The sequence below is a fragment of the Bos taurus genome, chromosome 10, assembly GCF_002263795.3.
Source record: "Bos taurus isolate L1 Dominette 01449 registration number 42190680 breed Hereford chromosome 10, ARS-UCD2.0, whole genome shotgun sequence".
Classification (NCBI taxonomy): Eukaryota; Metazoa; Chordata; class Mammalia; order Artiodactyla; family Bovidae; genus Bos; species Bos taurus.
The window spans coordinates 89,388,083-89,411,009 of NC_037337.1; the positions used below are offsets into that span (position 1 = coordinate 89,388,083).

The 22,927-nt window shown below is 46.8% G+C and overlaps 1 protein-coding gene across 9 annotated transcripts in view; it reads left to right on the forward strand.

The window, feature by feature from the left end:
• Positions 1-22,927, forward strand: part of NRXN3 (neurexin 3) — a 1,815,083-nt gene that overhangs the window by 100,755 nt on the left and 1,691,401 nt on the right. For all 9 annotated transcript variants that reach the window (XM_059890636.1, XM_059890635.1, XM_059890634.1 and 6 more), the window contains exon 3: positions 15,751-15,768. In XM_059890636.1, the coding sequence (XP_059746619.1) occupies positions 15,751-15,768 (18 nt within the window). The remainder of the gene's footprint in view (positions 1-15,750; positions 15,769-22,927) is intronic.

Consider the following 22,927-nt stretch of genomic DNA (forward strand, 5'->3'; position numbering starts at 1 on the left):
TATCTTCTTCCTAAAACTAAAGTCAGTCTCCTTCCTGACAGGTGTTTTTTTTTTTTTTTTAAAGCAGTTGCACAACATACTCGAGGGGTCCTAACACCCGGGTCAAAATATCCTTTGTCATTCATTGAGGCCACTGACCTAGATGAATTAAGAAACTTACCCCAAATCATATATAAGGCAGAGTTCTACTGGCCCGTTTTAGAATATATAGCACCTCTAGTTCAGAAAAGGGCAGAGTAAGAATGTAAAATTGGGCTGACCTTGATGGTGTGCCTCTCTCCTTCCACCTTCCACTCCCCACCCTTCTGAGGTTCTCAGACTTCTGTGACCCTCCGCCCTGAGGAACAGCAGCTGGGACCACGGTTCGAAGCTTGGCGTCTCCGGGCTTCCTAGCCAGGTCCCGCCTTAAGCTGTGTGCGCACTCGGGTGGCATGATTTACAAACAAGCAGGACCGAAAAGGAAAAAATCCTCTCGTGGAGAATTAGGTCAGTGGCAGGGCTGGGGAGGGGAGGGAACACAGACCATCAGTTCTCCCATCCTTCAGTTCGCTCCACTTGCCTGAAGCGACTGGGGCAGAAGCCATAGGTGGTGTTGGGAGCAGACATCTGGGCGTGGGGGCGGGCAGGCCGTGAGCGCGCACGTGCTCTCACGTGGACGCACGTGCTCGTGAAAGCTGCCTGCTCTCAAGCCCCTCGGGGCTCCCCCGCTGCCCCTGCTCTCTCGATGTCTTTGCCTGGATTACTTGAAGGGGGCTATTAGTGTTGTCTAATAACGGCCTCGGATTTATCAAGGGATTTGTGTGATTAATTCTCAAGCAAAGTGCAGCAGAAAGCTTGGCGATCAGCCTCCGCGGTGGGTCTACACTTCCCATTCTCTGCCCTTTCTAATGGGTTTTGGAGGAGGCATTCCTCTGTCCTCTTCATCGTCCTGACTGTTGAATGCTCAGTGTCCTGGCCCTCACCTGAGGGTAGCTGAAGCATCTTCCACGGCTGCCTTGCGTGAGGGAGTGTCTGGGAAGACAGTGAAGTCTGCAGGCTCCCCGCTCTTGTTCTTCTGTGAAAGCTGCAGAGAAGAGGCCACTTGCTTCTCTGCCCCAGCTTCCCACCACCATCTCTTAGTCCCGGATCCTTCTCCCAGACTCCTATCAGGGCACTGGTCCCCCCGCTGTGGCCCAGTGGGGACCACAGTGACAGGGGAGGCAGATGACCTGAATTCAGGTTTCAGCTTCAACACTGTCTAGCTGAGTGGACACGGCAGATCCCCTGTCTTGGGTCTCCTCTCATCTGAGCATCAAAGGACCCATAAGGATCGTAATTAGGGCACTGATCATAATGATAAATAGCTAAATGTCTGTTTGGTTATTTGTGGCCCATCTCCCCTCCTAGACTTTAAGAGTGCAAGACCCACATCTGTTTTGTTCACCAGCCGTCACCCCAGTGCCTAGCACAGTTGCTTGGCTATGGATCTGTGCAGTGAACACATGTCAGTGGTCAGTGGAATGAACTTGTAAAATAACAGGGATGGATCTACTTGACATCCTGGAACTCTTCCACTTCTAAAATTTAGTGTGGCTCCTTTACGCTGTTCTCTCTGAAACCATCAGATTTTAATGTTTTTACTGTTTTTTATTTTTTAAACTGTAGTACCACAGAAGCTACAAGATAAAAATGGTGATTAATAATAATTATAACACAGCAAGTGTATTATCAATATGTAACATGTGGATTTCCCTCTAGGGGCTCGCTCTGTTCTTGCTCCATCTCTGTACTTCCTGGCAGTGGAATGCCCTTTACCCAGGTTTCTGAGTTCTCTCTTGAATGGCCTGCACAATCCTGCCGAGCTCTTTAGAAGGGGACTGGTACTCATTAGTAGACTATGTGCATGTTTTTCAGACTCAAAAAAATTTTTAAGTTCAGAGCAGATACTGTACTAGTTTCACATCACAGCACACCCTTGCTTGACATAGGCAAAAGCTCAACCTTGGTCATTCTCTGAAAATGAAAGAGTATGAAGGATATATGGGAAAGCAGAAGAGCTGACAGGGGCTAATAGTGAGAAAGCCTTCTGTGAGGGCTGCTTGCTTTCTTCTGAGGTCCCCCAGGTCGTTAGAAACTCCTTTTTGAGGGCAAGGACCCTTGGGAAAGCACTCGGTTGAAAGTCTCCAGCTAACTTGAGCCAATTTGTGACCCCCTCCTTCTCAAGTCAATGGCAGAAACTGCTAATCAGTCATGACCCTCTTTTCTCTCTAAGCCTATATGCAGCAGCCTCAGACTCTTAACACATTACTCCAGGATGTCACCAATTGGACGAAACTGAGCTAAGCACTGTGCCAGGCAGGTCATTAGGCGTTGTATTATTACATACAATTACCTCTTTTGATCTTCTTGACAACTCTGAAATTGATGTACTGATCCCCATCTTACAGATGAAGTTTAAGTAACCTATCCAAGGTCACATAATAAATAGCAAAGTTGGAATTTTAGCTCAACACTTCCGGTCTTTTCAGAGGACTATATGCCTTGCACGGAGCCCATCCCTCGGGGATATCAACCTGACCAATGGCCAGTTTTGGTAAAATGTTGTTACAAGATTTCTCTCCACTTAATTGTTACCGTTTATCCTCTGAGGGCCACTTCAAGGTTTCTCCAGCAAAAACCTTTGAAGCATTCTCTGTCAACCCCTAATCCCCCATTAATGTGAAGTTCGATAATAGATGGCCATGTATGGCCACACTATCGTGCTTATACACTCTCTTGGTTTATTAGATTTACTATAACTGCAACCCCGGCAGTTATTTTGAGTCTCTAGTGCCTAAGTCAGTGTCTGGCATGTAGTAAGTGGTCGATAAATGTTAGCTATTTCAAACAGAACCAGATTCTAAGGCTCACGATGGGGACGAAAAGGGTGAGGATAAAGACTTGTGATGAATTGAAAGGCTTCCCAGCTGTTCTGAAAGCTGCAAAGCCAGCCTTTCTCAAACTATGTTCTGTGACATGTTCCCAGGTCTTTTATAGAAGGAAACATGTCCAGTCTACCCAAAACATTGGGAAAACTGTACAATATCCCCTCTCAGACTTCACAGTGGTATAGGTGAGGCTTTCTGAAGTCTTGGTGTTCAGATATTTGATTACCTTTCTTTATCTCACTGTTTTCTAAATTTATTTAACCACAGATTTTTTTTTTTTGGCAAGGAACTCCTATTCACATCTCACTGGTTGTTGTATTTTTATGGAATTCAGTTTTGGATATATTGCCCCAATTCATATTTCTTTCTCTGAAATATGGGTCCTGAGATCCTGCCCAGCAACAGATATTGGGTATAGTCAGCAGTTTCCATCATTTTTCCACACTAATTTCTTGAAATTTGCCCCCGTGTCTTATAGGGTGATAGATTTGAGTGGTCAGATCAGTGAGGGAAGAAATAATGGGGGATGGATGAGTGGTACTGTGGGGAGAAAAAGGGCTTTAAATTCAGAGAAATCTGAGTTCACATCATGGCTACAACTGATGGCTTAAGTGGACTTGGGGATATTAACTTCTCTGAGCTTTGGTTTCCTTGTCTGTAAGTGGGAATAACAACAGGATCCACAGTAGGACTAAATGAAGTCATATACCTACAACTCTGCTGCAGGTACCTGATACGTAGGAGGCCTTCAGTAAATAGCAAGGATTATAATGAGAGACCCAGCTTCGATCCCTGGGTCCAGAAGATCCCCTGGAGGAGGGAATGGCTACCCACTCCAGTATTCTTGTCTGGAGAATTCCATGGACAGAGGAGCCTGGTGGGCTACAGCCCATGGGGTCGCAGAGGGTCGGACACAGCTGAGCGACTTTCATCATTTCATTTCGTCATCATAATGAATGACGATCCCTGCGTTTGTCTTCTTTTAAAATGTCTGGTGTAATATCACTGTGGACAGGGACTCTACTTAATCTTTTCGATACCAGAATCTAGATTAGGGGCTAGTAAGGAATTGCCGTTTAATTAATGTTTCTGGAGAGACTAGATGAATGGCATAGCACTTTATTGTGTACAAAATGCTTCCCCATTTAGGTCACATTAGGTCAACCTCACTGCAACCTCGTCACATAATTGGTGTCATTATTCCTGCATGTTATAGATGGGAAAGCTGAGGCTTGGAGAGGCTGTGAGCTGCCCAAGATCATAACAGCTAGTAGTAGGCTGGAAACTCGGGGCTCAAAACCAGGGCTTCTAAACAAAATATAGTGTACAGTAAGTTGTCCCCCCTTACCCATAGTTTTGCTTTCCATGGTTTTAGTTGCTCGTAATCAACCATGGTCAAAAAATATGAAATGGAAAATTCATAAAACAGACAATTCCATAAGGGTTAAATTGTATGTTGTTCTGAGTAGTATCTGCCATCCTGCTCTGTCCCACCTGTAATCCCCAACCATTGATATCATCTGATCCTGACATCCAGCCATCGGCGTCATCAATGATCTAGGATCATCCTAAGCAGATGATCCTTCTTCTGACACATCACCAGAGGGTCAGAGGTAGCCCAATGGTGCATCACAGTGCCTACATCATCCACCTCACTTCAGCTCATCATGTGGGTATTTTATCATCTTACACCATAACCAGTAAGATTTTGGGAGAAAGAGAAACATCGCAGTCACATGACTTTTATCACAATATAATTCTCCTATTTTATTATTACTTATTGTTAATCTCTTACTGTGCCTAATTTATACATTAAACTTTATCATAGGTATGTATTTACGTATAGGAAAAAAACATAGTATATATAGGGTTTAGTACTATTTGTAGTTTTGAGCATCCTGTCGGGGTTCTTGATAGTTGCCCACATTGATAAGGGGGGAACTGCGTAAACAGTGGGGTATTCTTCAATCTTGAAAGGAAGGAGATTCTGACACATGCCACACATGGATGAAGCTTGAGGACAGAGTACCAAGTGAAATAACCCAGTGAAAAGAGAACAAATACTGCATGGTTCCGCTCATATGAAGTTACTAGGATAGTCAGATTCCTAAAGACAGAAAGTAGAATGGCGTTGCCAGGGGATGGGGTAGGAGGAATTGACAATTGTTTAATGGGTAAAAGCTTTCAGTTCTGCAAGATGACAAGGTCTGGAAATGGGAGACGGTTGCACAGTATGAATGCACCTTATGCCCCTGAACTTTGCACTTAAAAATGGTTAAGTTGGTAACTTATGTGTATTTTATCACAATAAAAAATTAGGAAAACAAAAAAAAAAATCCAAGACTGCTGATTCTAAACACAGGGCTCTTTCCCACATTCTACACAGCTACCCCTACAAGAGCTTACAGAGCCCCCTTGCAAGGGTCTTTGAATTGCAGGGTTTGCAGAACTCACCTCCACCGAAACCCTTGCTTCTTCTAGACAGTTTCTTCAGTTTGGCATATGCCCCAAGGAGTTAGTCTTTCCAGAGAGCAAGGAATTCTGAGAAAGAGGGCAAATCCTGTCTCATGGAAATTGCCATTGTGAAGAAATGTAGTAATTGTGATTAACCAGCGCTGATTAGTATTTCCTCAGTGCCAGACACCCCGTCAACCCTAACATCAGTCCTACAAGATAAATAGGTTCTTCCCATTTGATAGGTAGGGAAATTGAGGCTCAGGTTTAGTTAACATGCTTGACCTCATATACGTGGTGTGTGGAGGAGCCAAGATTTTCAATCAAGTCTTTCTGGCACTAGAAAAGTGAAAGTGTTAGTCACTCAGTTGTGTCTGACTCTTTGCGACCCCGTGGACTGTAGCCCACCAGGCTCCTCTGTCCACGGAGTTCTCCAGGCAAGAATGCTGGAATGGGCTACCATTCCCTTCTCCAGGGGAACTTCCCGGCCCAGGGATCAAACCTGGCTCTCTTGCACTGCAGGCAGATTCTTTACTGTCTGAGCCACCTGGAAAGCCCCCTGGTTCTGCTGCTGCTGCTGCTGCTAAGTTGCTTCAGTCGTGTCCGACTCTGTGCGACCCCATAGATGGCAGCCCACCAGGCTCCCCCGTCCCTGAGATTCTCCAGGCAAGAAACTGGAGTGGGTTGCCATTGCCTTCTCCAGTGCATGAAAGTGAAAAGTGAAAGTGAAGTTGCTCAGTCGTGTCTGACTCTGTCCAACCCCATGGACTGCAGCCTACCAGGCTCCTCCGTCCATGGGATTTTCCAGGCAAGAGTACTGGAGTGGGGTGCCATTGCCTTCTCCACCCCTTGCTCTAGAACCTGCCTTTGAACCCCTCTCCTCTCTGCAGGAGGCAGGGAGATTGAAAATGTCTGCACCTAGGTTGTTTTTCTCACATGAGAATTGACTTATTTCTTCCCCTCCTGGATCCACTCTTCTCTGTCCTGCCAGATGATGGGCTGTCCTCTCATGTGGGTCAGTTACTCCTTTGATTTCCTGGTGTTCTCAGAGACCCAAGTGGGTATTCTTCTCCCTGTGGGTCTTGCTCATTTGGGGAGGACAGCAACCGTTTCTTTACCTAAGTAGCTGGCATTTGAATCCTGTCTCTAGCAGTGTCCATCTGATATGAGGATTTTTCTAAAATGCATGTCTTGTTAGGTGGGAGCCTACAACCTTGTGATCTCAGGTGGGGAGTAGGAGTTAGCTAGAGATGCCCTTTGTTGCAAGGCTGACTGGATAGACGCTCAGTCTGATACTATCAGTTTACCAGGGGAGGTATCAACAAGCCAGCAGGGACATGAGTAACCGTAGTGTCAGTAAGTGTTTATTGATGTTTACCCTGTGCCTGGCATTGTGCTGTTGTGCTGAGCATTTTGTATGGATCATCTCATTTGGTCTTCATAACAGTCATTTAAATTAAGTACAGTCAGTTCTGCTATAATGCTTGTTTTGAAAATGCAAATTTGTTCCAACGCGATTGATATATTAGGGAACGATTTGAGCATAATAATTTTGCTTTTGCTTATGCATGATTTTGCCCATGAGAAACTCGAGGTGAAGGCAGAAAACTGCAGCCTGCTGATCTGAGTTGTGTATGAATGCAAACACCTCAACCTGTGCCAGCTGCTTCAGTTACCAGGGGTGTTATGAGCCACGCCCCTCCACATCTGGGGTTACAACTTCCTGTCCAATCTGCGGTGACCCTTCTGGCATTACTTCAAAGCGACTTTCAAGCTTCCCATTTCCAGAAGCAACCCCAGGTGTTTTCCAAGTGCTATACTCACTGTATTATTTACGCATTCCTTAACCATTTAACACATGTAAAGCGGGTTCCTATCCTTCCTTAAGTGTCGCTGATGAAGTTTAGGGGCACTGGGCCCTAATCCTATTTTCCCTATAAGCCCTGTGGTTCCTAACTGCATGATATTGCATAGCACATGACTTGTAGGCATGCATGGGTGCTTCTAGCAGAACTGAGTTGACTGCCATTATTCCCACATGGCTGAAGAGGAAGGTACAGTAAGATCCTGAACAAAAATATTTGGAATAACAGATAGCAAAGACAGGATTTAAACCCCAGATGGCTTTACCCCCATGTCTGCACTCAGAACCTTTAAAGCATTAAAACACACACATACACACGCATAAAGAACAAACCTCCGTTTGATCTCCCGTTGTCTCTATAACGAGGAAATTCCCTCTCTTCCCACCTGTCATTCAAGCTTGGGCTCCTCAAGCCGCAGCCTCTACAAGGTGTGGCGGCCCCTACGGTGTTCAGGCACAGCCGTGACCTGGCCCAGGGGAGGGCCCTCCTTCTTCCTTCCTGCCTCGCATCCTCCTCCTCTCCCTGCCTCTGCCTTCCCAGGCAGGCTAGCACCGGACACAGCAGCTACCCCTGCGCTCCATCTTGCAATCTGGAGTTATTAGCAGCAAAGAACAAAAGCAAACAGCACCAGGGCTCCGTCTTCTACAAAGGCGGATAAGTGGGCACTGTGTCGGGGATGAAGCTAACACCACCTGGCCTTTTGTGGAAAGACAACTCTTCCTGTGTTTGAAGAGCTCAGACACTGAGAGCCGGAAAGAGCCCCAGGACGCAGGAAACCCAGCCTCTTCGCTGCTGGAAGTTTGCTTTAGCTCTCAACCTAAAAAAACACAAAAAACAAAAAAACCTTCTGTATATTTATTCCTGAAATGGAGGGAAGACGCTTATGCTCATTCTCTCCAGGGGCGAGAAAAGATAGGCTATTGGGGAGATGCTGTCTTTACCTTAACAATTTTTTTTTTATCCTAATGTTAAGTTGGTTGTAATCCTGAGTTGAAACCCTGCCCAATGTTGGTGGGCCTGGGATAAGAATACACATGGACACCCAGTGGTCAGCTTCCCTTCTCTCCACTGCCAGCACTGCAAAGACCCTTATGTACTTTGTGGGTGCCCCAGCCAATAGAAGTCCGCAGCTTCTGCAGATGGCTTCCCATTGGCTGTTTCTTGACATGAGAGTATATGCATCTGTGAATAGCTCTGCTTTTGGGAGAATGGACCCAGAAAAGAGGCCCACGTGGATTTGGGGCAATTTGGGCAAAGGGTTCAGAGTACCTGAGTGTTCTCTACAAGGAGGCTCACGGCAGGTGTTGCTGGTTCCAGAGGCAGGGAGTCCAGCTGGCCCTGTAGATGTCTCAGTTCTGGGGTGGGCTGTGGCTGCAGAAGGGCCAGAGCAGGCTCCTATAAAGTGTGCAGCCCCGGCAGGAACTCCAGCTGTCCAGGCTTGTGGTCATACTGCACTTGACCCTTTCTTCTACCTGGGCTATGCCTTTTGCTCACTCTTGTGAGATGCCCAATACTCTTATCCCTAATTTATACCTTGATAGGTTAGATGGTACCTATCCTGGTTTGTTCTTGTATTCAGAAATAGAGGTTGACTCTCTTCTGATGTGGCACTCTGAGTATGAGAGATATGAATAAATGATGGAGCCTCTTCACTGGGTCTTAGTTTCCTTATCTGTAAAATGGGATGAATAATGTTCCTACCTGTTAGGGTTGGAACATAAGATGTGTATCAAGTACTTAGGACACAACCCAGTATACAGAGAATCCTCAATGAATGTGAACTTTATTATGATTAGTATTGCTTTGTGCCAGGGACAGACAGGCATTATCCCATTTTATCCTGAAATTCATCCTCTGACGTGTGACGCTGGACACAGCAATTGGCTCAGGAATGGACATGTGACCTAAACCAAATCAATGACAGTCTTCCCAGGGAATTTTACTAGAATTACCAGGAAATAGATTCCCAGGTGGCGCTAGTGGTAAAGAACCTGCTTGCCAATGCAGGAGACAGAAGAGATGCCATTTTGATCCCTGGGTTGAGAAGATCCCCTGGAGGAAAGCATGACAACCCACTCCAGTATTCTCGCCTGGAGAGTCCCCATGGGCAGAGGAGCCTGGCGGGCTACAGTCCGTGGGGTCACAAAGAGTCAGACATGACTGAAGTGACTGAGCACACATGCACCAGGAAATAGGCTGCTCTCTTTTCTCTAGAATTGCCAAGTTCCATCTTTGTTACTATATGGAGACAATTCACCTGATAATGAGGCCAACATGGAAGAAAACAGTGCTCTTAACAGTGTAAGAGCATTAAAACAGAACCAGAGTCCAGTCCCTGCTCTGTCTTTTTATCCATAGCCACATACCTTAACTTCTCTGAGCCTCAATTTTCTCAAGTGTAAATGAAGATACCAATAGTATCTATCTCAGTGAGTTGTATCAATTGAGATGATCTAGTCACCATTCATGGAGAAGGCAATGGCACCCCACTCCAGTACTTTTGCCTAGAAAATCCCATGGACGGAGGAGCCTGGTAGGCTGCAGTCCATGGGGTCGCTAGAGTCAGACACGACTGAGCGACTCTACTTTCACTTTTCACTTTCATGCATTGGAGAAGGAAATGGCAACCCACTCCAGTGTTCTTGCCTGGAGAATCCCAGGGACGGGGGAGCCTGGTGGGCTGCTGTCTATGGGGTCGCACAGAGTCAGACATGACTGGAGTGACTTAGCAGCAGTAGCAGCAGTCACCATTCAAGGCATATTGCAAGCACGTATTGTAGATCAGATCCTCCTTAAACACTTGGGACATAAGTAGTGAATGAAATAGATAATATAGCTCTCATGAAGCTTATATCTTAAGGGAGATATAAACAATAAAAACAGACCCATCCTATAATGTCAAATAGTTGTTGTTGTTCAGTTGCTAAGTTGTGTCCAACTCTTTGCGACACCATGGACTGCAGCACGCCAGGCTTCCCTATCTTTAACTATCTCCCTGAGTTTGCTCAAACTCGTGTCCAGTGAGTCAATGATGTCATCCAACTATCTTATCCTGTCATCCCCTTCTCCTGCCCTCAATCTTTCCCAGCATCAGGGTCTGTTCCAATTAGTCAGCTCTTCGCATCAGGTGGCCAAAGTATTGGAGCTTCAGCATCAGTCCTTTCAATGAATATTCAGGGCTTATTTCCTTTGGGATTGAGTGGTTTGGTCTCCTTGCAGTCCAGGGGACTCTCAAGAGTCTTCTCCAGCACTACAGTTCAAAAGCATCAATTCTTTGGCACTCGGCTGGTGATTAGTGCCATAAAAAAAAGAAAAACATAAATGGAAGAGGAGGCTTCCTATTTTAGAGAAGGTGGTTAAAGAAAATCCTTCTAAGAAGTAACATTTGAACTGATATCTGAAGAAAGTGAGGAATAGTCTTACCCATGTCTGACAAAGACTGTTCAGGCAGGCAGAAGAATAACAAATTCATAGGCTGTAGGCAGGACCGCCTCAATTCATGTTAGTTACTTCTGCTGTTTGACAAGAGCACTGAAGGTTGGCCTGTCTCCTGTCTTCCAAGCTCTAGCACTCACACTGACCTTGGTGGGTAGCAGGTGCTTGAGAAATAATTGGGGGCAGGGGATCTTGATAAAAAGGATCCTGTTCCAGCCTGGGGCCACCTCTGTTCGGGGTGCCATGCTCAAACCAGGGATGGGCGAGGCACAGCAGAGGAAGGATTTGAAAGCCATTGCTGCCCTTCACCCACTCTCTTTGGCATCACAACCAGGGAAGAAATAAATGAGGCCAGGCCCACCTCTACTCAGTGCCCCCACGGACGCTTATTACGTATTCAACAATAATCTCAGCTACAAGTGCATATGCTCAGCATGGTTATTTTAAAGTTCAAAGGAAACAATTTCCTGCAGTTTGGGGAGCTCAGGTTCTTGTAACCAGGTAGGGGAATGAAAGGACCCTCCATCTGCTGCTGTTGCAGAAAATAGCTCGATGGGGGTGGGGGGAGCCCTCCCACCTCACCTCTCATTTGGGCTAGGTCATTTCAAGAGTGAAAGTCCAAGATTCCCCCACTTGCTGCTTTTATACCTCCCAACCTCCCACCCCAGGCCCCTGGAGGAGCTTTGGGGAGCATGGGGCAGACTGCCCAGCCAGGTTCCTGGAGGCGTGGCCCAGCCAAACCTCCTGGGACCCCACCTGGTGAACTCTGCCTTGGGTCTGACCTATTTTCTAGAAGAGAAAATAGAATATAGATTTAAATGCAGTAGTGCTCTGGAAAACTACAGGCCCAGCAGTGTGAGGAAATAAAACAGCAGGAGGCAACCGAGGAGGTACTGGGACGGGAGAGGATGCCACCTTTCCTAGAGCGATCTCATCTGGTTGTCAGCTGTCTTCTCTGCAGCCATTTGCCCCCACTTTTTATCTACCAAAAAAACTGAGATACACATATTTACATATATGTATATTTCCTCTGATTCGTCCCGGGGCCCCACGTTGCTCCTTCACACGCAGACTCCAGGCTGTGACCCATAGCAATGACGGACAACGGGGCTTTGGTGATGATCACCTTGGAAGTGGGGCAGGAGCAAGGCATGGAATTTGATGCCCCAGCTGTTCCAAGGTCAACCTTCCTTGCTGTGTGTCCACAGAAAAGTTTGTTGCTTTAAAATAAAATACCCTTGAAGGTAGTAGTATTACCAGCTGACACTGACTGAGGGCTTTCTGCAGGCTAAGCGCTGATCTGAGCTGCTCATCACAATCCTGGGAAGTAGGAACTATCGTCACACCCACTTTACAGATAAGGAACAAGCGCAGAAAGCTCTAACTGGCACAAAGTCCACGCCACCTGAAGAGCCTGAGCCTGAATCCCAGTAACTCAGCTGTGGACCCCTTCTCCCTCTGCTAATTCCTATGACCTGGCCTGAATGGCATGCCTACCCTGGATGGGGGTGGGGGTCATCTTTTACCAAACCACAGGGATTAAGGGTGGGAAACGAGGTTTCCCAGAAGACAGTTGGGACTTGTTACAAAAAGGAGGAGGAAAGGATGCTGGATGGACCATGTAACAGATGGATACTGTTGAGGTTCTCAGTTCAGTTCAGTTCAGTCGCTCAGTCGTGCCCGACTCTTTGCGACCCCATGAATCGCAGCACGCCAGGCCTCCCTGTCCATCACCAACTCCCGGAGTTCACTCAAACTCATGTCCATCAAGTCAGTGATGCCATCCAGCCATCTCATCCTCTGTCATCCCCTTCTCCTCCTGCCCCCAATCCCTCCCAGCATCAGAGTCTTTTTCCAATGAGTCAACTCTTCGCATGAGGTGGCCAAAGTACTGGAGTTACAGCTTTAGCATCATTCCTTCCAAAGAAATCCCAGGGCTGATCTCCTTTAGAATGGCCTGGTTGGATCTCCTTGCAGTCCAAGGGACTCTCAAGAGTCTTCTCCAACACCACAGTTCAAAAGCATCAATTCTTCGGTGCTCAGCCTTCTTCACAGTCCAACTCTCACATCCATACATGACCACAGGAAAAACCATTGCCTTGACTAGACGGACCTTTGCTGGCAAAGTAATGTCTCTGCTTTTGAATATGCTATCTAGGTTGGACATAACTTTCCTTCCAAGGAGTAAGCGTCTTTTAATTTCATGGCTGCAGTCACCATCTGTAGTGATTTTGGAGCCCAGAAAAATAAAGTCTGACACTGTTTCCACTGTTTCCCCATCTATTTCCCATCAAGTGATGGGACCGGATGCCATGATCTTCGTTTTCTGAATGTTGAGCTTTAAAATCACCCCCTATTCCCGTCTCCCACCACCACCCCTGCCTGCCCAAACCTTTGCTGTTTCATTCTGTTGGTCAGAATCGAATGCAGAAATTCAGGTCACTCATTGCTTCTTGAAACAGGTGCCAGGTGACACGATATCTCTCTTTTCTTCAAGTTGGACATAAATTCTTAGAGCTGCCTGCAGTGTGGTGTCACGGCCAAGAACTGAGCTTGGACCCTGACCGCCCACCTCCCCCCGCCACCCCCACAGCTAAAGGGGTTTTTCTTGGTGGCCTTCTTGCTCCTCTTTTGCAAGAAGGGATGCTGTATTTTTTATGCAGGACTAGAAGTGCGCCGTATTAAGGCTTCACAAGGGAAAACGAAGTAACAAAGGCATTTGTTTTGATCCCTGCTTATTCTCACCTAGAATTTCTGAACTCCCCTTTGACCCACTTCTTGCTGGGGGTTGGGAGGGAGGAAAGAGATCCAGGAGGGGAGGGCTGCGGCAAGGTCTTCATTCACAAGCATAAGTTGAACCCAAATCACTAAACAAAATACACCTTAATTCCTGTGGTCTCTTGATGTTTCCAGGGAGCCATCTGGTCAACATTTTTGGGTAATTCTGTCCCTGGTAATTCAAACTGATAACAATCAGCGCAGCTAACATTTATGCAATGTTTGCCTTGTCCTGAGTTAAGTGGTTTACAAGTATTTAATCTCTTTTAATTCTAGTAACACTTACATGGGGAGGCTTTGTTATCTTCCCATTTTATAACTGAAGAAAACAACTCAGAAGTTCAATGATTGACCCAAGGTCATCGAGTGGGTCGGGATCTGAACTTGGACTATCTGTCTCTGTAATTTAGGGTTGTAACTATAGTGCCCAAATAGGCAATTTAGTGTTGAATGAACTTTGGGGCTCCAAGGTATCCTATCTCCCTTGTGTCTTGGTGACCCCAGAGAGCGTGTTTCTATGATAATAGTGCTGACCCTTTCACCACTGAACTCTACCACGTTGAAATAGTTCGATACCCTGTTTAATGATGGGGTATTCTAACGACCACTGTTCTAGGCAGTCCATCAGTCATAGTTAATGACCTTGCTTAGTTATTTATGCAGCATGTTTCCCTTCCCACCTCTTCTATTTTGGCTCTTCCTCTTTGCTGCTACTCCACCCCTGAATCTAACAAGTCACCAGAAAACCTGGAAGGGGGTGTGGCGGAGGAATGATTCAGAGCTCTCTATAGTCTCATTGGGAATATACAGTCTTCAGGAAATGCAGAGTGTGGGCTGGAGAAATGCCCAGCTGTTGCTGTGGGTTAGGTCAGTGCCTGGATTTTCCTGGGGGCAAAAGCCCTAAAGAACCTGTTGCCCAAAGAACCTGCTGGAATTTAGCAAATCTGTTAGCCACAGGTTAGAGGTACACAGGATAATCCATGACCCCCTTGTAGGGTTATCTGGGAGTCAGTCTCTCACCACCTTCCCTGTGGCTTCAGGGGCTCACTTGAGCTTGCAAACTGAATTGATGTCACATGCAGCCTAGAGGGACCTGGATTTCAGTCGAATGAAGTATGGATTGGGTGGGATTCACGGGATCCAGGGCCTCTCCTAGGATCTGTTCCCTGAACTAGCTGTGTGACCTTGGACAAGACTCTCAGCGTATTTCATCCTCCATCTTAATGAAAAAGAATTAAACTAGACAGCATCCATGGATGTCCCAGACCCACCGTTGTCAGTGATTCTAAGGGGGTCACCCAGGTTGGCCTGGATGGCCAGTGGTTTCCTGAAGTAGCCCCGTTTCTTCTCCCGAGCCGTAGGCTATCTTACCAGGTCAGGTCTAGGGATTCTGTTAACAACAAGGCTTTGGCTGCTCTGGGTTGGGCTTCCCCAGCATAATTCTATTTTACATTTGAGGGGAGGAGGAGGAGATTGTGTACATGGAGATGGTGGGCATGAACCCGTTCTTCATTTTTTGAAAGCTCATTGGTTTAATTCAAATGTCAACCTTCCCAGAGCTGGATGTTTATTTGTAGTTGTCAGAAGTGATTTCCAATGGCAATTTCTGTCATTAATGATGGGGTGAAAAGCAAGGAGAAAAATGAAAGGGAGAGGCAGAATTTCAATTTGTGTGGCAAATGACCTACTCACACGCAATCTCATACACACACACTGCTGTCTGTGATGAAGAATGGTCACTGGGAATCCTGGGTCGGGAGGGAATTATAAATGTTTTGTGACCTTGTGTCCTTCAGTACTATGAGCTGAACGACGCTGCAACTTGCTGTTAACTCTTATACCTCTTTTCCTATGTTCCTTAAGGGAGTGGTTTATCACTGTTTTTCTCTCTGTGCAGAAACCTTGCTTGACTTCTTGTCCAGTGTTCTGCATCCGGAGGGGAGGAAAACTGTTTGGGTGTGGGTATGCAGAAATCAACCAGAATATTTTAACCAATATTCTTGCAGGATCCCGGTCTGCTTGGCTCTTTGTGGCCCTATCTGATTCCTGGAGGATGTCTTTCCGGACAGATGAGAAGTTCAGCTCTCTTGCTACATGCATAGTGGAAAGGGAGCTTGGCCCCTCGGCTTGCATGGGTGGCTTTTGGGTGAAGGTAGAGCTAAATGCTCAGAGTCTGAGCATCTTTGAGGTCTTGCATGAACTTGATGGTCATGCAAGGGCACGTTGCATTGTGTGTGCGTGTTGCTAACACTCTTCTTTTTCTCCCTCTTTCTCGCCTCTCTGTTTCCCTCCCTTTGAAAATGCTGCCACAGATGTCAGTCAAGGTCCAGGTGAGTCTTTGTGTTTGCACAGCTGCTGTGGAAATTTCCCCTCTGCCAGATTGTGCATGGTTTGACTCTGAGTGAGACCTTTTTCTAGGGACTCTACACAGAGCAAAAATCTGAACACGTTGCATTTTCATTGATTTAGGTTTATGAGACGTGCCTTCACGTCTTGATGAATTTGTATTGGCTACAAATTGATGAATTTGTATTGGCTTTGAAGAACCATTTTCAAACCAAAGGAATGTGGTTCCCATACTTATACAATTACTATCTTCTGATTAATATTTCTGGGTGAAGAAAAGAAGTGGAAATTGAGCATTTTTTGAAAATATTTTAAAAATATATTATTAGGATATGTATTCTCCAATTTAGTAAGCATTTTTGCCTTGTCTTCAAAAATCTACTTATCTTTAAGCTACTATCTTATAGCTTTAAGTGGTTAAAGGTTGAAAATATGACATACGTAGCATGGAAAATACAATGTGGGTAAAAGAAGGTTTCTTTCTTTATATTGTAAGAATTGACTTTACTTTTCCACAATGGAAAAAGCAATATTTTTTTCTAATGGTTATATAACTAGTACATGTTCCCTGTTTAAAAAAAAAAGAATAAATGAATGAAAAATAGAAGAAAGAATAATGATTCTTGTCATTTTCGTCAATGGACAAATGAATATTCATCCAGAGTCCTAATTGTAGGCAATGTGTGTTTATAGACAGATGTATGTGTACACACAAACATAGACTCATAGGAGAGGAACAACCATTTATAGATAGATGATAGATATCAGGTGATATCTATAAATATCTATCTGTAGATGATAGATGATCAGGTGACTTCTGATGGTTTCCCACCACACTAAATGGTATAGAACTTTGGGTTAAGAAGAATAACCCTACCAAATAAGAAGCGGGTATCATCTTTCTTAGGTATTTTCACATATATTTTCTTATTTAATCTTTCTAACATTTAATTCTCATAGCATCAATAGAGGAGGAGTATTGTTAAATACATTTTAGTGTGAAGGAAATATAGGGCCTGATAGGTTAAGCAGCTTGTCCAAGATCATAGGGCTTGTCAGAGGACTGGAGTTTGAACTTGGGGCTTTCAGACTGCAAAGCCATGCATACTCCATTGGAACATGTGGGGTCTCATCCCTGAATTTCTTCACTTGAAGATCTCGTAAGTATTTCCTAATAGGACTATCATTTATTTTTGCTCAGAGGTAATGTGACTTTATCTGTAGCAGCCTTTCCAAAGGACTTTATCCTTTATTGATTTTGAATATGTAAAAGAACCACCCAGACTTAAGTGGAGTTTCTGACCATTGGTCTCCATGCCATCTTACACAACATAAAAGGGTAATACTGTCATCCCTAGCAAATACACAGGGCTTCCCTGCCTCTGTTGTCGTCTGCCTGTCACTCACCTTCGAAAATAAGCAGAGTTTGAACCAGAGCGCAGGACAGAATTTTCTAGGAAGATATCATTTAATTTATTCTATATAATAATATTTTAATTCAACCATTCACTGAGCTAACATTTATCAAGAACCTACAATGTACCAGGCACTGTTCTAGGCACTAGAGATGAAAAAGTGAGCAAAACAGAAGCTCATCCCTGTCCTCATATATCTTTTACTATAGATACTATAGTAAAAGTATCTATAGACAGAGGAAGACAAAGAACTGAAAGGCTTCCCTGGTAGCTCAGCTGGTAAAGAATCTGCCTGCAATGCAAGAGACTCCGGTTCAATTCCTGGGTCCAGAGGATCCCCTGGAGAAGGGATAGGCTACCCACTCCAGTACTCATGGGCTTCCCTGGTGGGTCAGATGGTAAAGAATCCACCTGCATTGAGGGAAACCTGGGTTCCATCCCTGGGTTGGAAAGATCCCCTGGAGGAGGGCATGGCAACCCACTCCAGTATTCTTGCCTGGAGAATCCCCATGGACAGAGGAGCCTGGCAGGCTGGAGTCCATGGGGTTGCAAAGAGTTGGACACGACTGAAGCGACTAAGCACAGCACAGCACAGGCAACTAAAAATATGTGTGTGTATAGTATATATGTACATGTATATATATATCAGCATATCTATTGTATCACGTGGTGGGTAATGAGCGCTGTGGAAAAAAAATGAAGCAGGTAAAAATGAAGTTGCTAATTTAAAGAGGGGGGTCCAGGGAGGTCTGTCTCTCTGCTAAGCTGATGTTTTCTAGGATACTTCAAATGAGGGAGTAAGCCCAACACCAAAATTTTTTGAGTGCCATTTGGCTGAACCCCTTCTCTTCCTGGTTCATGGCAGAGATGACCCAGGGTCTTCACCTAGACCTGTGTGTCTTATGTCCTGTGTAGCGGCTCCCTGCTCAGGTAATGCGTGGAGGCCAAACCCCAACCTGCGTTTTGCCACGCCTGCACCCAGAGGGCAGCCTCTGATCCAGGGGCACCTTTCCCTAATTCTCACAGGAGGTGCCACACTGGCCCTGGTGGGGTGAAATGCCGTGGACCCATAGGTGCCCCCTCCATCTCTCCAAAGGGGCAGAGGTCACCCATGAGCCTACCTTAGAAATAGCGGCGATCGCCAGCACAACACCGCACTATCTCAGCCTCACAGCCACTATCTCGTCTTGCTCTCTTGAAAACCCTCCGAGGCACACTGCCTGAGCCCCATTTTTCTGTTGAGGGAGTTGAGGCCAGGAGGTGAGGTCCTGAGCCGAGTCCCTTGGCCAAGTGGGGGATTCCAGCCTAATTCTGACCCTTCTCCATTCTGCCCTTGAGGCATCAAGAGCGGATTGCCCATTTTGTCTCCTCACTGACCTTTGGCCTTGTGTGTGTGTATGTGTGGTTTCTGAGCCTGAAGCAAATCGCCGGTCCAGGAACTTCCCTGCGGCCCTTGAGGTGGCAGGAGGCAACCTGCACTGCCCAGCCCTGGCTGAGGTCAGCGGGCCGCCTCCCGCCTCTCGGCGCTCCCGGCCAAGCAATCTGGAGCCAGTGGGGCGGCGGCTCTCAAATGAGAGGCCTTTAGTGGTTCTCTGAGTTTCTTTTTTTTTTTTTCCCTTCCCCTCAGGAAGACAAATTGGGGATTTTATGACCTAATGTAACTATTTATCCAGGGGCCGCTGGAAGACTGTAAAGGGACGATTGATTAATTGATTAATTCTACATGATGAGGAGATTGGTTAGAAGTAACCCTCCTGTAAAATACAGCTGGAGAAGGGGCCTGGCACTTCTCCTAAGGTCCGGGAGATGGGCTGGGGACTCAGCGATAGTGTCCTGGTAGGAGAAAGAGGCAGGCGGTATTCAGATGGACTTCCATATGGGAAAATGCACAGCCCCTCCTCCTAGTCCTTGGGAGGGAGGTTCAAGATAACGAAGTGGCAAGAGGCGCTTGTGGTGCGCTGACCGGAAGGAGGGGAGGGACCCGCAGCTCTGATGCCTGCCATGCATTCTCTGGTTGACTCTTCACATCAGCCCCTCTGGGTCGGGATCCACACTCCAGAAGAGGACAAGGAGACGCAGAGAGGTCCAGTAACTGGTCACAGTCGCCAGTTGCCGGGACCAACCAGGATCTCAGATCTGTCTGTCTCCAAAGCCTGCGCCTTCTTCTTTAAAAACTCTGGTATTTTCAAGGCAGAGCTGTGTGCATCTTGGGCGTTTTTGCATTCCCAACTCTGCTCGGTGGAGCATGGCACCATAGGAGGGCCTTGGAAATATTTCTCGAGCAGAAAGTATGGCCACAAGCACCAGGGGCATTGTGGGTCTGCAGGGTCTCGAGACACGTTGGAGCTCCAAGGGCATCCTGTCTAAGGACTGCAACTCTCACTTTTCAGAGGAGGAGACGCAGGCCCAGGGAGGGGAAGGGGACATCTCCGAGGCCACGTACCCCATCTGGGGCCCTGAAGGGATTCCTATCAGATGCTGATCCCATGCTCCTGGCCGATAGGGTTTGTCTTTGAGCTGCCCTCCCAGCTCTGCCAAACTCTTAGTCCTCTCCCCACTTCCTGTGTGTTCCAGAACTCTCTGCCAAGGGGAGAGGAAGTGCTTTGGAGGCGAGGAAGAAGACGGGGTGGATGGAGGACCTCGGAGGCAGGAAGCAGGGCTGGGGCCTGTGGATGGGAGACCCCCTCAGGTCCTCTCCCTCCCTGGGGCAGGCGGGGGGCTCTGGCTGGGGGGCCGCTGTTTATAGTGCTTCACTGACAGCATCTCTGCTCCGAAGGGATAATTTCTCCAGCTCAGCCTGCTGATTAGAGCTGGAATTTAAATGAATGACGGTGACCTTGTGGAAGTGCCCTAGTTATTCAGAGGCCTGATGAGGGAAATAGGCCTCTTGCCTCGGTCCATCAGAACCCTGGCAGGTGCGGGAGGAGGGGCACCTGTCTGCCTGGGGCCCGGGGGACCGTGGTCAGCTATGCCCGGAAGCAGCTGACGGCTTGTGCTCAGGCCTCCCTGTGCCTGCTCTGGATCTCTGCCCCTCCTTGTCTTCCTCCTCCCATTTAAGTCATCTCACTGCTGCCCTTGGAGAGGGAATCTGCTGACTTGTCCTGAACCCTGCTATGTCTCCAGGGAGTCCCTCATCTGGCCTGAGGGGCGCTGTTCACAGAAGACAGTGCCTGACACAGCTGACTTGTGTTTATGAACACAGAGGGTTTGCTCTCAAAGCTGGCTGCTCCTAGAGGAGACCCGACCCACAGACCCAGTAGCATTAGCCTCACCCAGGAGCCCATTAGAAAGGCAGGATCTCAGGCCTCTCCCTAGACCTCTGCGTTTGACCAAGGTCCCTGGGGTCTGCCTGTTAGCGCTGGAGAGACACTGACCTAAAATCCCCAGTCTCCTTGGGACCAACAGGGCCGTATTTATTAAGGAGAGTGCAGTACTCTTTTTGCTAAAGCCCTATTCCTGGTTTCATCTGCTGGGGACAGAGCAAAATATCCACTTTCTGGGTTGACAGGAGCTAAGAAGAAGAAGGTTAGGGAAAGAAAAGAGAATGGATGCTGATCCACCACGTGGTCTGCACAGGTCACTGTTTGGGCCCTTCTCATGTATGTGAGGCAAGATAGCTCCCTGCTTTCATATGGCCTTTGAGTTGAGGGCGATTTTTCACTTTTTAAATAGTTGGAAGCAATCAGAAGAAGAAGAATTAGTGATGCAAAACTTTTATAAAATTCGAATGTCAGTGTTTACAAAGTTTTTTGGAACATAGGCCCACTTGTTCATTTCTGTATTGTCTGTAGCTGCTTTGCAAAAGCAGAGGGGAGCTGCTATGATGTAGACACAGCTCTCTGAGCTGCAGAACCGAAAAGATTTAGCATCTGGCCCTTTACAGGGGAGGTTTGTCACCTCTGGCTTAGGGCATAGGCTTGGAGCCAGAGGCAGGTTGACACCCTGTCTCTATCCCAGCACAGCATGGCCTGTTCAGGTAACTTTTCGTTTGTGGACCCTACATTCCTCATCTGTAAAATGGGGACAACAAATACCTATCTCATGGGACTATTGTGAAGATTAAATAAGCTCAAGCAAGTCAAGTCTTTAGAGCAGTGCCTGGCACAGAGTAAGCAATGTATTAATTAGCTACTATTGTAAGTTACCGCATTTGGTTCTTTCCACATGTGTTTCCATTTTACAACTGAAAATACTTAGAGAAGTTTAAAAGCAAAATAAAACATTCTTTTGCCTGTGTCTTGCTGCCCCTCACTGTTCAGAGGCATGCTTCCTCAGCTGTGGTGGTGTTCAGTCACTCAGTCGTGTCTGACTCTTTGTGACCCCATAACTGCAGCACGCCAGGCTTTCCTGTCCTTCACTATCTCCAGAGTTTGCTCAAACTCATGTCCACTGAGTCAGTTATGCTATCTAACCATCTCATCCTCGGCCACCCCCTTCTCCTCTGCTGTAGACCCTTCTAAACTGCTGTCTTCTCATCTCACACTTTCTCGCATCCATCCTGTTCTTTATGCTTTCAGTAAAGAGGTCCCTAAAGAGGTCCCGCCAGCTTGGATCCTGGCAAGCACCACTTTCAAGTGAGGCCAAGACATCCCAGTAAGAGGGTAGAAAGTGGACTGATATGTAGAGAGGGCCCCTCACGTGCCAGGCCTCCACCACTTCACAGATGATAAATATTGGTCTTTAAAACATTATATCCTTTGCCCCAGGCCAGAAGCAAGTATGGCAGGCATCAGGATTTAAATGCAGTCTGGGATCTCTGCTTTGTCCTTCTGACTCTCTTTGCCTCTCACTTTCCCCAGGAATTGTGTGGCCTTAGGTAAATCATAAGCCTCTCTGGGTATCAGGTTTATTTAAATCAAATGCCCTCTCAGGCTTCTTCCATTCTGAGGATCTGTGATTAGGCCAGTAACTAAGCCCCCTTGGAAAGAAGGACTCAGGAAAATGTCATATCTTCCATTGCCAGAGACTGGCGGTTCCCAACTCCAGTGCTGCCCGGTATATTTTTTGTCTTTTCTTTCCTGTTCCTTTGGGCAACAGTCCCATTTGCTTTTCTCTCTTACTTATTAGGAAAAACATCTGACATTTATTGAGCTTGTATTTTGAGCAGGGCACTAAAGTACTAAGTTTTCATGTCTACCAGTTAATTCTTTTGACGTGTCCAAGATCCTGTTATTAGACCCACTTCACTCAAGGACAAACTCTCAGGAATGCTAACTCATCAGCCCCACCCAGTAAAAAGTGGTGGAAGCAGGATGCAAATGTTGATGTGTCTGGCCCTGGGGATGTCTCATACGGAGTTCCATCTAGAGCATCCGCTCCACGAAGGTACACTCCCCTACTGTATGGTCTCGGCCTGGAACAATGCCAGTACATCATAGGCATGGAGTAAATTCTTGTTCAGTGAAAGTGCTCCAGAATCAGCTTTTCACTTTACCCCACGTTCCTTTGAAAGACAGGCTGCTTTTTATTGGGGCTTACCCGAGACAGAAGGTAACTCAGCCTTCTGTGTTCATTCAGTGCCCATCTCTTGGGCTCAGCTCAGTGGAGCTGCAGGCTGTAGGAAATCCAGCACTGCTGTGCGTAATTGGATTGGAAAGGGGCCCTTGGCTGGGCTAACAGCGCTCAGCTCCCAGCCAATTGCCCGGCTGGGGCCCGGGAAGACCCCCTTGGCTCCCGTGGCCGTTCTTGATGAGTAAGTGTGAGTAAGGAGCCGCGTCCCAGCGTGCCT